The 17,908-nt window shown below is 27.2% G+C and overlaps 1 protein-coding gene across 1 annotated transcript in view; it reads left to right on the top strand.

Annotated features, from left to right (window-relative positions):
- Positions 1-844: 844 nt before the first annotated feature.
- Positions 845-17,908, top strand: part of LOC136975151 (carbonic anhydrase-related protein 10-like) — a 100,913-nt gene continuing 83,849 nt past the window's right edge. Inside the window, exons 1-2 of the mRNA XM_067270179.1 lie at positions 845-1,201; positions 12,809-12,856. Of these exons, the coding sequence (XP_067126280.1) occupies positions 1,135-1,201; positions 12,809-12,856 (115 nt within the window). The 5' untranslated portion in view covers positions 845-1,134. The remainder of the gene's footprint in view (positions 1,202-12,808; positions 12,857-17,908) is intronic.

Raw genomic sequence — 17,908 nt, 5'->3', positions numbered from 1 at the left:
AAAGCCTTCTTCCGGTGATTAGAAATTTCGATAGGAGAGGTCCCGTGTCCACCATTTTCTTTTTTATTTTCAGCTGATTTAGCGGGATGTTCAGATTTCCGTCCATCAGAACTGCATTGATATATGTTAATGAAGCAAAAAATAAACAAAGAAAATAATCTTTGATTATTATCAAAATTATTCTATTAAAAATATGCTCTTAAGTTGTTAAGTTACACACACAAAAAAAAGAGTGCCAATTTTTAAAATCATAATTCTTCTTTCGTACCGCCAGTTACAGATAAAAAATAAGAAAGAAAGAATAATATTTTATGTCAGTTTACAAATTACATTATTATTTTTTTCGGTATACAACTGCAATTTAAAATACAAATAAAAAAATATTAGAAAATACATTGGCAAATGGTCTATAAATATAATTGTACCATATTAAATCGTTAAATATTTCATTACTTTTGCAGGGAGGGAAAAAAGAGAGAGTCATTATTATGCACACGCTTCTCATTCCTTTATTAATAAGTACTGTTTTAGTTATAAGCCAGACTAATTATTTTAATCAGATTTATTCATTAAAGGAAGATGAGATTGAACAGAGAAAGAGGAAGAAAATTCCATTAACGAACAAATTTAAAGACAACAGTCATTGTTATCTTTAAATCTGCCGGTGCAATGAGACTAGAAAGTATTCTAATGTAAATAACTATAAATTTGTCCGAGTGCATTGAGAAAATTTGTAGTTTAGCAAAAATATTAGAACATGCGCTGTCACTGGTAAAATTTCAGATACGAGAGGGCGCTCGGACGTTGCATCTAGAAAAGCGGACGTGTCTGCCAGTTGTTCTGCTTTGGTGAGAACCATGCGGTGACAACGTCTCTTGTCCCGGCTCCTAAGTTCGGACGCTTGCTTAAGTAAACCGAAAATAATAATAATAATAATAATAATTTACTAAAGTAAAAATTATATATATACATATATATATATATATAATTAAACTCGAATGAGTTTTGGATTTGTTCAATAATTTTCTCGGTTGGAGAAGGCGATGACTTCGAAGTGAGATATCAAAAATCAATTGGACGTAAACATTCCAACCCCTCGGAAATTAGTAAGAAGGATCATAAAGACGTTTTTACATGAAGCTCTGTAGATTTTGTGTGAATTTCATTCGCTTGGTTTGGCACACCGTTTTATTCTCCGAAGGTAAGTTTTTGCTTCTTTTAATTATCATTTATTGTAAGTTTTATGTAAGAATATTAAATGAAGTGTATTGTTTTGGATTTCTATAGTATGTTACTTTTATGCTTTTAGGAAACAATTACTTTTTCCATTATGTTTCTCCTTAAGGATGCCATATTTCTCCAGTTTCAAAAAGTTTTCTTTTTTTTTGTTTTGTAACAGTTTGGGGATTAACACATGAACAACTCCATTTTCGAAAATCAATTCGTATCTGGCCAGTATATATATATATATAGTATATATATATATATATATATATATATAGTGTATATATATGGTGTGTGTGCTTTCTTTTTTTTTCTGATGATATGGTATTTCTAGAAGTACACTCGGAGGCACGCAACAGACTCGAAAATGAAAGGCATGCCCGAGGACAATAGTTTCAGAGATAGAAGTTTCTCCAATTCTGATATTTCATGTATTTTCTTTCTTATATTCAATTATCTGCCTGCACCGCCTCCGTTGATACATTTTGTATATACGTGAGGAGTTATAAGCAGAATATATCTTATAGAAATTGTATGAAAAAGCCAGAAAAAGTGCTTTGTACAAATTCATAAGCGTTAAGAACGAATAATGTGTTTGTGATAAGTATAATACATAATCAAGAGAAGGCTTTTTGATATCGTTTCTTTAATACTTTTATTTCTCAGATATAATCTCTTTTACATAATATTGTTGTAACATTTTTTTCCTATATATAATACAGTTTCTTCAATTTAAAAGTTTCTTTTCAATTTTATAAATGGATATATTGGAACGCCTCGCATAAATTACTTCTCTGTGTTGTTTAGTATAAAATATAGGTTATTTTATATTATTAAAAAGCAAAGTTTTGTAGCTTTCGTAAATTTCAAATTAATCATTCACTTAGTTCATGACGCTTCACGAAATGAAACATTCGAAAAAGAAATTAAAATTGCATGTTCCGCACACGTGACCATATCGAATCTACCTTACTTTGCTATAATAAAAGCAATAAGTAATCAACAATAAATGATTTAAATATCATATTGCATTATTTTCGATAAATATAATAGAAGAGTATACGGATGACCTATCGTACCGTTAGCCAACATTGACGTGTCTATACGATGATGGTTCTTTATCGACCAGTTACGTTATCCGAAAGCGACTTTCTCACGTTGTATTAAACGTGAATCTGATTTTTTTTTAGTCACCACTTACACAAACTACGTGGAATAAGATAGAAAAATGCGTTAATTCGCCCATACTGTGCATTTTTGGTCGCTTTGGGCGTCTTTGGCAATATGCCAGAAGTGCACACTACATTTTGCACTATGTACACTTGAAAATGTCCAAATGACAAAAACTAGAACAGGTCGAAGGAAAACGAAAGTATAAAACTCTTTTTAAAACTTGTACTAATGTGTTGGTGAGTTCACTGCACTCTCGGTTAGAAAAATTTATAGCTAAGTTAGTCTAGACTTTAGACTTTCTGGTCTAAATTGTTTCTCGTGTTTCTCCAAATTGATCATTTATAAATGTAATTTTTTTTATCTTCCTTTCTAAGGAACTTAATTCAGATTTATCTGTCATACGAGTTTCCATTCGGTTATCTTCGGGGAAGCGTTTATTTGGATATTTTAAACAATTTACTGGAGGAACCATATCGATTCAAGATAACATTATGCCCCGTCTCGATACAGATGAACAAATAATTGCATTATTGAGAATTTCAAATACCGTAACATCTCCAATTGTCGTGATCTACCACGATTGTAACTTTATATCTCTTGTTCGCTTGTTTGGTACAACGTCGGGAATTAAACTGGTTGTACTTTTGTAGTTATTACGTGCATTTAAACTTGAATAATTTATAGAATTAAATTGCTCGAATTGATTTAGAACAATCGTAAATCTTATTAAATTGAATGTTCGCTTTTTTTCTTCTTTATTTTACGCATTCAATCCTTATAACTAGATACTTATTGAACTGACTTCATTACATTTTCAAAGCCTTTTTATAAAGCCTCGATGTTTCTTTCTTTCTACATCAGGTAATCTGTAGTAGCTCTAGTTCTCCCTTTTTTCTTTTCTCTGACAACGGAAAGGGGGGCAAGAAACAAGAAAATAAAACGATTTAAAACAAGTTTCACAATGCGGATTATGGCATTGTAGATAAATTATTATTACGAATGCTTGAATTTAAGTTATTTTTTCTCGGTGAGATTAATAAGTTTTTTTCTTACTTATTAATTATGATGAAATGAATAATGTAAATTAATATTTAAAACAGCTCAGAGAGTTAATTAATCAATGTTTGCGTAAATTAAATGTATTTTTTTTAAAACATTCCTTTATTTTTGTAATGAAATTTTGACGTCGTTGCGGTTAGAATATTTCTATAAATTCTTTACGCAAGTTGCACGTTTTGCATCCCATGTATATGGGGTCGACGTTGACAGATGGAAAACTTATGGAATTGGTTCACGGACTAAATATTCTAGTAGAAAAATTACAGCGAAATGTGGTTTGTTTCACAAATAAATTTAAATTACAATTTATATAACCGACATTATATAAATAAGTCATTTAATATAGGCCTATAGATAAGCTTTATTACATAATGCTATCATCGTTAATTAATAACATATTCCATAAAATAATTTTTAAAATATTTATATTTATTTTGTATAACAAAATACTTCTTTTATCAATTTAATAACCTTGAAAAAAATGAATTTTGACAATATATTAACCTTGATATTTTAATTTCTTTCCTATAAAACTCATCAATCATTTGTTTATAGCTTGGAGTTTAGTTTTATCATCGGCCAATGTCTTTTTATAGCTGTTAAACGGCTAGAGTTGTTTTTCTATGGTTATAATTATGTTGAAAATGTTTATATTATCTTTAGATAATTAAAGTGGGAAGATAGCTTTTCATTACTTGACCATTCTCAAGAAGAGTATTTATTACAATGTTTATAAATGTATTAGGCCTACTTAATACACGAGATCATCCGATAAAATTTTCGTCAATAAAAATCTATTAACATGTATAGAATAATTAGAAGTGTAAAGTGTAAAAGTTGTAGAAGTATAGAAATAATACTTATATATTTAAATCAGCTCGAAAGATTGTAATAGATAAAGTAAAACAACACAATTACAGACATTATTTCTGCAAATTACAGTTCTCAGAAAGGGGATAGTGAGATAATATAGAGGTTTTAGTACATTCGATTCGGATCTTTGTATTTTCATGGGCAATTCGACGTACCTTGATCTCCATTCTTCATTCATTACTAGATGATAAAGCGCGTGATAGCATCATCCTAATGTTTCTCAAAAAACCTTATTTAATCCACATAATCTTACCTTATAAATTCACTTAAGATACAATTTTAGATAACTTTAATATTACCTCCAAGTTTTAAGACTTTATATATATTCTCGACAATTAGAGCAGTGAAATAGCTATCAGTAGCTATTCAAATCAGTAATTTAATATAATTTTTGAGTTCAAATAATAATTTTGTTATTATCAAAAATTATTTTCTAATTTTATTACATGCACTTCGTTAATATTACGACGATAAAGGATTTGTATCTATTTGCGCTTTGAATATTCCAAGACACGTAATTATGCAGTTTATTAAGGATTTGTACCACTCTCTTTTCATGCTGCTCGAATTTTCCCTTTCGGATAACGATTTCGTTCTTCGCAATATATATAAGCTGAATATATTATACACAATTTCCGACAAAAATGTCAGTTTGTTAAGCAATAAATTGATCTTTCTAACTCGCTTTTCAATACGTCTTTTCACTTTCTGTAGCATTGATATCGACAATGTAGAATCGTCATAAAATTACGAATATTTAAAATTTTATTACAGAAAATTTTAAAGTGTAATGTACAAATTCATTACACTTATTACTATTTATGTATTTTATAAATTTATATCTAATTTTTCTTTCTTATTTTTTAGTTTTTAGCTACTTTAAACCAACGGTTTCAAAACAAAATATATAATTTAATTGTTTGTATATACTTTGCAGTGTTTTTAATACTTATTTATAATTAAATATTAACATTTTTATTTTGAAAAAATTACTTAGTTTTATCTACTAGAAATGAAAGCTATTTCTTGTAAATTCCGTATTGATCAGCATACAAAAAAAAAAATTATAAATTTACAAGCTAATTTGATATTCACATTATGAATTAACTAAAAGAAAATTAAATGTAAAACGTCTAAATATTATAAATTTATTATATAAATTCAAACCTTATCTTAAATGCACTAAAATCTAAAACATCGGCCATTTCAATAAACGGATTAATAAATTATAGAGTTATATCAACGGAACAATGTAAATATTGACTACTCTCTCCCTCTCTCACTCAAAATAAATAACAGATATTACATTTTAACTTCAAATTTTCAGTATAAAATTTATTAAAATTGACTATTAATCTACACGTGGTATACGTTGTTTCTATACGAAAAACAGAGGAAATTGTTTACGTGTAGTATGAATTGTAGAGTAAGTGATTTAATGGTATTATGTACAATGCCAAGTAAATACCGAACATTAAAATGAGTAGTATTTCATGAAAAGCATGCTGTTTTGTCCGACAGATGGAGGAACATTCGCTTACTTTTTTAAATATTGAATTTTGATCATTTTGGTCTTCTTGTTAACAGCGAACTTTGCAGTTACACTTTATAAATTAATTATAGCGAACATAAAAAGTAAATGCAGAGGAAAATTAATAAGAAATTCTCTTAATGTATTACTGAATAAATTGTTTATTATACAAAAAAAAAAAACTGTAATTTTTCTTACCAAACATTAAAAATCTCTGTAACATTCGACTGCTATAAATAACAATTCGTGAGAAAAATAAATTGTATTAAGCTATTATCGAGCGAGTCGACTGCACCGTTGTACAGAACATTTTTGTGTTTTTCTCTCTTTAAAGTAGAATGATTTTTATTTAAAATTTAATTTTTCCTTAAATTAAGAGATTATCATATTAAATATATTTTTATAAAAATAAAATTCTTTAGAGTATATTGAATATTCAAGTATATAAAATTGTGATTTGATAATGATAGTGATTTAAAAAATAAGAGTGAGGACGTGCTTAGAATATTCAGTCGAATGATTATCTACACTTTCTTGTATTTTGAAAGATTTAATTACAGTAGCAAATGGAATGATTGCATTGTAAATTATTATGATAATTTAGCTGGGTAGATGATCATAAATTATTCTTACTTTTATATTACAAACTTTCTCCTATTAATACTTAAAACCTATACAAAATTATTAAAATTTTACGTAGGTGAAAATATCACATTTATATCGATAGCTTTGGGTTCTTAAAAAAATGATTTGTATTTATTAAAAACTGTCGAAAGTTACAACGTGTTATTTGGCTTGAGAACGGTGACTTTACTGAGATGTTTACTCATCCACAGACTGTAAACATTCTTAGTTAATCCTTCCCCTTTGGAGACGATTAATGGAGTCATCCCCGAAGGCAGTCTTGTTAAGTGAAGCTCTTGGAAAATACTCTCGAGATTTCTTTAAAGCTGAAAAACTAAAGATGAAATCTTGATACTTTCCTATGAACGGTTAGGTTGACAAGGAAACTTTCAAAACAAATTTAATTCAGAGATCGTAAATCTGCTTTTTCGATGGCTTTGTTACTCCTTGGGTAGCAATATTATTCTATAAACCACTCCCGAGTTACTTACGTGGATCTTTTGCTTTATTTTTATTTTCTAGAAAACGTTTGGTATAAAGTATTTGATAGAAATAGTTTGAAGATAATTCGTTATCAATTGCGAAACATAAACTAACACCGCAGCCAGTCTACGAAGATTTACAAATTTTTCTTTCCCAGATTCGATTTTGTGTAAATTTAACCAGCGATAACATTTATAGAATGATAAAATTAATAGGGGAACATTATAAAAACCGTTACATGCACGGCAGCTAATCATTTATAATACAGAATACTCTTAAATTTATGCAAGAATAATTCATTACAGAGTTTGATCCGGATTAAGGGTGTTACTTTATTATCATAACTTATGTCGATACAGTTCTACGTTAAAAAAAAAGTATCGAAAGGCGTCAGAACACGATCTCAATGATATATTAGTTACAGGGAAATACAGAGCGGGATATAAGATATAAAAAAATGTAAGATGTCAAATCCTTGTAATTTTGTCACCCTAAGATATTATTGAGGTTACACCCAAACCTGGAACATAACTTATTTCGTTACACGGTTTGAAAGTAAAATCAATAATTATTATTAATTAAAGGATAGTGTAATTCTTTTTCATCAATCTCTCCCGGCTTTTTTTTCGATAGAGCAAATACAATGTTCGGTAGAAAAATGTCAGTAATGTAAATGTGTTTGAATTACAAAATTAAATTATAAAAGAATAAAACTGTGAATATTATTTAAATAATTCTTTTATAAAAATATGTAGCGAAGACAAATTTTATAAAAATATCTCACGGCGCAATAAGCTATTAAAATCAACTATAAATGTATTTCTAGCGTCGTGACCAACCTAAGAATGTTTTCTGTGGCTATTAAATGGACTTAAAAAATTTCAACTATTCTATCCTCATGCGTAACTTCATACATATGTATCATACGATTAGATTCACACACGAGAGTTAGCAATGTGCTGCCAACAATTATCTTACTAACGTGATGGAATCTTGTGAATGGCGTTGAATGAAAATTAACCATCAAAATGGAACACGGCTTTTTTTCCTTTTTAAATAGGAACTATCATTTAATATTATCGGTTTCATCGTACAGGAATATACTACTAATAGATATTTAATTATCTAGGGTTACACTAGAATAACTTTCGTACCTGGCATTTTTACACTAATAACATTATTTATTACGTTTTCTTTCTTTTTTTTTCGTTTTTCTTTGTTCCATTTATTGATTAAGTTTTAAATTTTACTTTAGGCAAATTTGATTTTGATGCTTTTATCCGAAACGTTGTTAAATTCTTGTATATAGTTCATCTCCGTTGCTATCTTGTCCCGTAAACTATTTCCTATGGAAGTTTCAAAGAATCACGATAGCATTAGAGATAGGTTAGGTCAATGGACGAACAATGCACTCACGCAACAGATTAACACGAGGAAAAGAAGAATGTTAAGAGAAAAATGACGTCATGTTTGAATGGAAGCAACCGAGATTTCGAGCTAATCGACCACTACAGGTTAAGAACATCCACTAGGGTGTTTTAAAAGCCGTGTCGTGAGGTAAAACCATTAAGGAACTAAACGGTTTCTGAGATGGACAAGTCTATTGATTAGAAAGGATGTTAAGCACGCAGTTTACAATGCATGAGAAGAAGGAAAATGGACAATTTAATTCAGATATATTAAATTGCCAGTAAACGTGGGAATTTGACGTGAAAACGGAGGAAAAAAAGAACTTCACGACAAAAGCCGTTCCTCCCCGCTATACATCCTTATTTAATTTGATATCTGTCGTTTATTATCTTTACAATATTTTTAAAGTTATACATCTCGGTAAAGTAAAATTAAAATTTCACCATTTTTTAAAAATCTTTTTGGAAGGTTTACAAGAATAAATTTTGTTTTGAATTTGCATATTTATAGTTTTCTAGAATAGCCTAGAGTGTTAGCTTACAAAAGAGAGACTATAATTTATCAATAGACCGGAGATTTCATCATACGAACTTCGGATTGGCTGTCACGACATAAAAGATGGCAAACTAACATAGAGGAGAACTATTTCGATCAAACTGCATGACAACACTATATTGTGCCTTCAACGTCTTTCCATAACCTGAAAATTTCAGAAATGTGATTCTCTCCAAGCATTCCAAGTGCTATTTTGTCAGTCTTTTGGCGTTGATATTCTTATATTGACTTTATCCTGGAAAATGCATTAAACCCAATACTTCTTTATATCCTAGCTATTTAAAAAATACAAAAGAAAAAGAAACTTAACTTACTTGGCTAAATAACGGTTTCTATATGAACAACATACCACTGTAGAAAGTAATGCATAAGTAGCAGAATAATGCATATTCATTTGGAGTGGGTCTCTAAGTGTGAAAGTCGAATCTGCAATTCATCATGTTGAAGTGATACAACAATGATGGGAAACACCATTCAGTAAATGTATCCGGCTTTATACAATACAAACGTTCAACTTTAATACATCGTTAACTCTAATACTATATAAGAGTAGTTATTTCACAGAAAGGAAATAGTTTGCTTACGAAATGGGAGGGAAATAATTTGTGATAATATGCTAATTAATATGAAAATGTTGTTTACGCTTTTGCTTTGTTGGCACGATTATAATTTTGTTGTTTACTTTTTCAAATGTTTTAAGTATATTCAATATAATTCCCTAGAATAAAATGATAATTTAGTTAATTTCATCATTTAATTTATGTATCGTAGACATTCGTGAATAATGCGAATGAATAGCGTAAAGAAATCGAGTAAATAGTTTAGAATATTCATGTATAATTTATTTACTTCGTTTAAATTAATGTCTTATTAATAATTTGCATGTTGAAATTATATAAAAGCGAAAAAAAACTACTGCAAAAGTTAATAGTTTGATTCTATTGAATAGAATTATTGTTGAAATCTCTGTTTAATATTATAAAATTCTACGTTTTTATACCTGTTATTGCTTTTATGATCTCTATAATTTAGTGATTTTCTACGAGTGGTTTCCAAATACTTAAAAGGAAAACAAATTTATACATAAGCATCTTAAGTTATATTCTGCATTTAAATGGCTAGAAAAATACACTAAAAACATTACTAAATAATAAATTTTAAATATTATTCATTTTTAATTAATAAATTATTTAAAAAATTAAATTTTTAAATATGTTTAATTTCTTTTTTTAAATAATTTTTTTTTACTTCTTATAGAATAAGTGGTCATTAACTTATTAAGTTAATCCTCTTCTAATTGTTCTTATGTAAAATAAAAATAAAATTTTCCAATTATTTTTAATTGGTAATATAATAATTAATAATAATAAGTTAAAAATTAACTTTTTACCTATTTTTTTTTTTTTTTAAATTAAAATTTTATTATAATAAATATACTGTATACATTTTCTTATTGAAGTTGTTGGTTATCTTCAGATATTTAGTGCATTTAAAATTCAAAGTTATAACTATTTAATAAATTATTCATCGTTAAAAGCATAAATAAATTTACTTTCATTGAATTGAATATTTTAACTAAATAAATAAAGCAATTTTGTGTAAATAAAAGTTTCCTTTTACAAATTTCTTTTTCCAATCTTTATAAAATGTTAGAAGAAACGAAAATTGAGTGAGAATAAAGTAAAAATGAATAAAAATTGTCCAAGAAAACTAAAAGAACAATAGAAAAAAAATAGATAAAAACGAAATTTATAATCATTTAAAAGCGGGATCAGTTAACATTATATTTTTTGAATTAAATTATTCTGTAACTAGAAACAAGCTTTGAAGGAAAAAAAAAATGGAGTCGAATTACTTTGCTTATATGTTGATGGCTTATAAATAAAACAATTGTTTTTTTTTATTTCCAGCCGATATTTTCCGTTAAATTTCATTTATTTTTTATTATAATGTAAAGTTAAAGACACACAAACACACACAAAAAAAATACGTTATATATTTATAAATCTATACAAAATTAATAATGGACTCGATATTCTTCGCACGCTTTACAATCGAATTTGCAAGTCAACAAAGTAAGCGAAGAATTTAAGCGAAATGTAGAAGAATGCACTGTCTCTATACACTTCTGTTTGAAAGATATCAACATTCTCCTTGGAGGTGCCATTTTTTAAGATGTGAAAGGTGTTGAAAGATGGGACTCGAGAGAAGAAGTGTCGATCTTCTCGAATGAAAAAATCATTTCAGAATGGATGTCGTTGTAAATTCCCTTTATACAATTCTTTAAGCTCTTTTTTGCATTCTTTCTTGCTTGTTTGTACTGCGTTTCCGCAAAATACAAGCATATTGAATTTTATCTGATCAATGGTATATATGTTTTATTATTGGAAACATTCCATTATACGAAACTAGGAAAAAGGAAGAAAGAAAAAAAAAATCGACCAAAAAAGAATTTCAGATATCACGAAGTTTCAAATTTCATCTCTATCAGAGAACTTCAATTTTTTATAAATTTGTTACAAGTTCAATATTAAAGTTCTCGATAAAATTGTTCGTGATTCGACTTTTTAAATCTACCAAAGCTTTGAAAAACCATTTACAAAAATGTATTTTTCAATAATATATATAATATTTATAAAGTAAAGTAATAAATAATATAGTAAATATATTTATAATCTTGTAATTTATTATTACATATATAGGCCTTATATATATATATATATATATTTTTAGCTGGTTTTTTTAATCTACTTAACAAAGTTTGAATATTTACCAAAACAATTTTTGTTACTGTTTAGATGAGATTAATATTGATTTAGTAGATTATTTTCCTATCTCCATATATTAAAATCCCTATTATGAAAGGAAGAAGCGTGATGTAAATGAGTGAAAGTCGAAAATCAAACAAACATAGCGATTTCATAATGAAAACGAATCGTTTTGGGAATAGATTTGTTGATTTTTTTAATGCATCGATCAATATTAATATTGATATAGTTGAAGACTATTCAAGGCAAGTTTCATGAATATTTTGAAGCTATTCAAGCGAACAGTAGAAGAAATTTTATTATGTTTGTCAATAGTCCCAGAAAGCAAAATTTATAAAATGTATTTTTTTGGTCACGCAAAATTTACAGATTTATATATTAAAATCGATTATAACTATCGAATGAAATAGTGATAAATGATTTTAATTAACATGTTTGACCACTAGACCATACCCAATTTTTAATTTATCATTATCTATAATTATGCGAGTAACGTCGATGGTTCGATGAATAAATTTTCTTAAATTTAAAAAGAATATTCTCTACTTCACAACACTATTAAATAACTAATTATTCTTTAATAAAATAACTTTGCATATATAAATATATACATATATACGCATGCATTTTATATATAATAAATTTAATAATTATGTTATGTTAATTGCTGTTTGCTAAGAAACTTATTTTATTAAATATTCTCATTTATGATTTCTGCCAGCAAATTAGTCTGTTTTCGTAACAAATGTGTAGTGTACAGTACGTAGATTTGGAACTGGATTCTTTGTAATTGTTGACAAAATTCAATTTAAAAATTTTTAAATGAGAGTAATAAAAATCTGAACATGTTTAAATTAAACAATTATGATGAGGTTTACGATCAACAAAGACATTATTTAGGATAACCGAGCATCTCCTTTATGACTTTCGATTTTGCAACCACAACAATGTTAAAACGAACAACCAAAGAGCTATTTTGGGGGGTTAATTTTTATAATTTCATATCTCTAGATACTATTATATATTATAAACTTTTAAACGTTCTAACATAAATTTATTTTAAAAATCTCAAATTTTTATATATTTTTTCCTCGTTTTCTTTCTCTAGGGGTTAGAGCGAGTTGGGAAGAATGGTGGACATACGATGGAATATCAGGCAAGTTTGCTTTAATTTATATATTGTAACATTCATAAATATATATATATATATATGTAGAAAAGTAGATTTCATATTTAGTTTTACTAGTAAAGATTAGTTAGTATTGAAACGGAATAAAATATTTTATTAAAAAAATATTCTATCTCCTTTGAAATTACCCTTAAAACACAAGATAGTACATCGGAGGACATAAATTTCGGGTTATAAATAATTAATTAAGTATATTTGTGCGCTTTATATCGTTATATGTATCTGTAGTGGTAGATTCTCATCAAAAACTATCTATAATTGTAACTAATTTGGCATCTATAATTGTAGACACAAATCAAAAAGTAAATGGACACGTATTTGAAAAATTGGCTAAGTCATATTTTAGTGATAAAATATGACCGAATATTGTTTCAGTTATCAAGATGTTGTTAATCAAGAAAAAGAAAAGAAAAAAAAAAAAAAAAAATGCCACGTTTCTAGTCACAGGGCATGCATTCCGGTCAGGTGTTTAACGACTTCAGAAGCTTCAGTCAAGACTTGCAAATTGTAGACCTTCTATATAAATCCATTAAAAATAGATTTTTTGCGTAAGAATTTTCGAGTCATTAATTTTGTGTCTGACAAGATGAGGGATTACTCAAAGTCAACAGATTCTCTAAGTTACAAGCAAATGTTTGGAAAATATTGTAGCTTAACTAAACTGATTTTTTTTATTCAAATTCTTTAATGTTAGACAGCAAAGTGTAATTTAATTTAGAAGAATGCGCTAGAAGTAAGGTATTCTTTTAAGTGAAATTTAGGAATACTTTGATATTGGTATTTTTCTTCTTAATGAATGCCATCGGCGATAATTTGAAGAAAATTACAGAGTAAGGTTTATTACTTAATTTTTGAAATATTTTATGTAATTATTCTATGTCTTACACTTTTTTTTAACTTCTTGAAAATTCAAATTTTACAAAGAAAAAGTTTAATAGAAAAATTCTACGTTCATAGTTAATTGAATCAAAATTTAAAATCGTAATCTTTTGAAGTATTAATCTCCGATATTAACACTTCAGGAACTATTTATTCTACGCGAAACAATAGGGAAAAATTTCGACCACAACAGTTAAATCTCCTAAAGTACTAAACTCTAATTATCTACTTTTACGACTGTAACTTTGCATGAGATGCACGAAAAACAAACATTTTATTACTTAGCTTTAATAAAATTGCTCCGAAAGGTTAAAATTGAATGGAGTTTGGACCAATGGTTCCTATTTTAATATTCTACAACGCCTGCAATATTTCATTAATAAGTAACATTTATAAGGTAAGTGGGGAATTCTTAATGAAACAACTAAAAAAACAAGTGTAATTTAATAATAGCGTTAAGATTTTAAATAAAAAAAATGTAACTATAATTATTGCTTTTTTATTTTTTTAAGTTTTATTCCGTAAAAATCATTTTACGATGGTTTTGTAGGGGGAAAAAAATAATTTTATCAAAGTTAGCAGAGATCCAAAAGTCGTAAAACCTTCGCCTTCTCATGATTGTTTAGTTAAGTCACATGATCACCATTTTAAGAAATTGATTCTCTCGTGATTTAATAAACCAGTCATGTGCGTTAACATTTTTTTATTTTATCCTACGATGAGATTTCTCGCCAGTAAAATCGATTTTCATTACAAGAATCGACGACAAACTTTTAAAAAGTCATAAAAGCGATCATGAAGATATATGATATGTATTTTGAATCTTCTTTAAAATAATAACTTACTATTATTATATATATTAAAAAGTTTTATTGAGACATTTACACAGAACTTATAAAAATTCCTAATCGTAGAAGGGACCAACACGTAGTCTTTAGTCTTTTAACGATTGAACAACTCGTTCTCCCCTTACGTCTAAGTTCCTTCTACGATTTATCTCTTTACAAATGTATTAATAAATTAAAGAATATGAAACCCCAATTCAGCATTTTTACATCTTTTGTTAAACAGTTAAACAATTTCTAAATTTCCATTGCCATCATCACGGTTAATGAAGTTTTGTCGACTACACCCATTTATGTTTCACCAAGTTTACTAACATAGTTCGTAACAACAATGACCAACCGGAGCTTAAACAGGGGATTACAAACTAAACATCGCATAATGTTTAGTCGGATTAACACCTTTATTAAAGGTCATATTTTTATTTTCTTAACTTTCTATATTTGAATGGGGAAAATAGGCAAATAAACTTATTTGTCTAAATTTTGTTCATGCAAATGAATATTTAATGAGCAAACAAAGATAAACATAAAATATTGATGCAGAGACATTTTCTAGTAGTATTTGAGACAGCACATAAATCTCATTTATACGAACTTTATCCCTTTGGTCCCGACTCTAATCATTTAGAGACGGGAGGAGAGTTTAGAATATTTTAAAGCCGTGTTTCTTGCGCTTTTTTTTTTCTTTTATTTATAGAACTTCTAAAAATGTTTTTAGTCGAAACAACGTTACTCGAGTTCATAACCGGACTCATACCTAACATCTGTACTTAAATTAACATTTAAACATAACACCCGCAGTTACCTGACCGCTCACGTAACACAGGAGACGTGACAATAATATATCAAAGATACGTGATAAAAAAATAATTTCTGCAAATATATTGTAAATAATGCAATTTGTATGACTTCTTTACGTTTAGATAATTTAAGAGGAATACTTTAATAAATAGGAAAAATGTTATTAGCTAAAAAAAAAGTCGTTGTTACGAAGCTTTTTATATGATGATTAACAATTTGTTTGTAACGATTTTTTTTTTAAATAAACTTTCTTGAAATTTTTCCATTTACGCATATTCCAATAGTTAATAATATTCAAAACTTTATTTGATAAATCGCTAAGCGCGTTGTTGAGAAATTTGAGGCCAAAAATAATTATAGTTTGAAAATGGAACATAAATAAAAGTTACTTCTTCGATCCGAAGTGTCGAATTTACCATGTTAACATTGTAATAGATTTTTATGATAGAAATTTAAAAAAAAAAAATAATAATAATGTCGATAATTTATTTTCTAAGAAAAAAAAAGAATAAAAGAGTTCGTATTCAGATTCGTATTAATAAACATTATACAATAATAAACTTTCTCTCCATCTTTTTGAAGAGATTCTGCAAAGTTTATAACAAGAATAAATTGAAACGTTATTATAAATAATAAATATCGAAGTTTTTAATTAAAGAGTAATAAAAAAGTCATACTTTAATCATAAAATACGAAATTTTATTTATACATTAAAAAAAACTAAGTCATTTCCTTTGAGAAAGCGAAAACAAAAAATGTCATCAATGTTAGATTACACATAAGAACTCATCTTTTTCGTTAATGAAAATAAAGAAGCCCGTTTGTTCAGTCAACTTTCTTTTGTAGTTTGAGAAAGACATCAATGCACCCCTCAGGAACAGTTCTTTCTTCTTTTTTTATATATCAGAATACCTATTCATGCACATTTTTGTGTGTGTGTTTTTTTTTCTACGCCCACATGAGACAATTGACATCTGTAGAGAATCCAAAAAGAACCCAATACTGATATAAAAATTTATATGTTGTAATAAAACTGACAAGCCGAATGAATTACAGCAGGAAAAAGATGTTTTTTAACTGAATAAAAATAATAAAAAGTTTAAAAACTCATCCTTTATAAACATCTGCAGAAGTAATGTCTCGTCTATTAGAAAATTTGAAATTAAATGATTTAATAAATTTAGAAAATTACAAATCAGTATTAAAAAATATATATATTCTTTCGTAATATATTAATTTACTCCCTGAAAAATTACATCTATACAACAGAAAAGTGCTCGAAAATATAATTTGATTTTATCAATTAAATATTCAAATAAAAGTGAATGAAATAGTTGAGAAATGTCTCACAATTAGAACGATGCTGATTCGGTAATTGAGCGAATTAGATCAAAGTGATATCAAGAAGTTCAATTGGTATCAATTGGAGCTGACATAATGATATGTAATATGCTGTTACATACTGATGTTAAGGTATAAAGCGTGCTTTTTATTTATTTATTGTATCATTTACTAAGTTAAATTTACATTTGGTTTAAGAATAGTATTAAGAATTTAATACTATTCTTTTTATTATTACATGAATTTTTAAATTACATTTTATGAAGTATTCATTTTTTAGGCTTATTCTTACAACTGTGGAACATTAGATATGATAAAAACATTTTCTTCTTTATGCTACTATAATAGCAAAAGAGTTCTTCTACGATATTTTTCAGAATACTGAATTTTTTCTATGAATACAAAGAGAAATAAGATGAATTCAGATACACAAGAAGTCAGTTGAATTCACAATTTATAACTGAGAATATCTTCAACTCTACTCTATTTCTCTAGTGTAATACATCTGACTAAATTCAAAATAGATCGTTCGCCAAACGTATTTTCAACGATGTATATTTGTTAATATTTGCTAAAAACGTCGATTATTTTGGATTCTTTTAATAAATAATAAATAAAATTATTAATTAAAATAGAATTGAAGATTCTAGATCCATAAAAAACTTTGGGAGAACGAATGTTAATTCGGGAATGGGTCCAAATATTTAATTCTTTTTGCAAAATATCCGACGTAAAAGTGATATAAAGTAAATATCTTTTGTTAAGTGATGGAAAATCTGTTATAATTAAGAACCAGTAAAACAAATAATATGTTTTAATGGCTTTTAAATAGGAATTCATATTTTTTTTTAACATGAAACAGGGATGGACCTCACTTACTTCTGTTAGACCCTGAGTGCCAATGCCAAAATCATAGACAATAAAAATGATAGACGGGAAGAAAAGCCGCATACATTGCTTCATAGATAAGAAAATTGCTAAAATAAAGAATAAAATCTTTAATTCTTTGTCCTCTTTCACCTGATACCAAATAATTAACTATTAAAAAAACGGCAAATTAAGATTCTTTATTGTGCTAAGTAATTAGCATTCGAATATTTATATAAAAAAGCCAGTTAACATGTATAATTTTTTAAAAAAATCAATGAAATTT

This window comes from Centruroides vittatus, unplaced genomic scaffold (assembly GCF_030686945.1).
Source record: "Centruroides vittatus isolate TY-2023 unplaced genomic scaffold, ASM3068694v2 contig_364, whole genome shotgun sequence".
NCBI classification, from domain to species: Eukaryota; Metazoa; Arthropoda; class Arachnida; order Scorpiones; family Buthidae; genus Centruroides; species Centruroides vittatus.
Note: the sequence above shows the minus strand (reverse complement) of the source record. Positions and strands in the feature narration are given on the sequence as shown.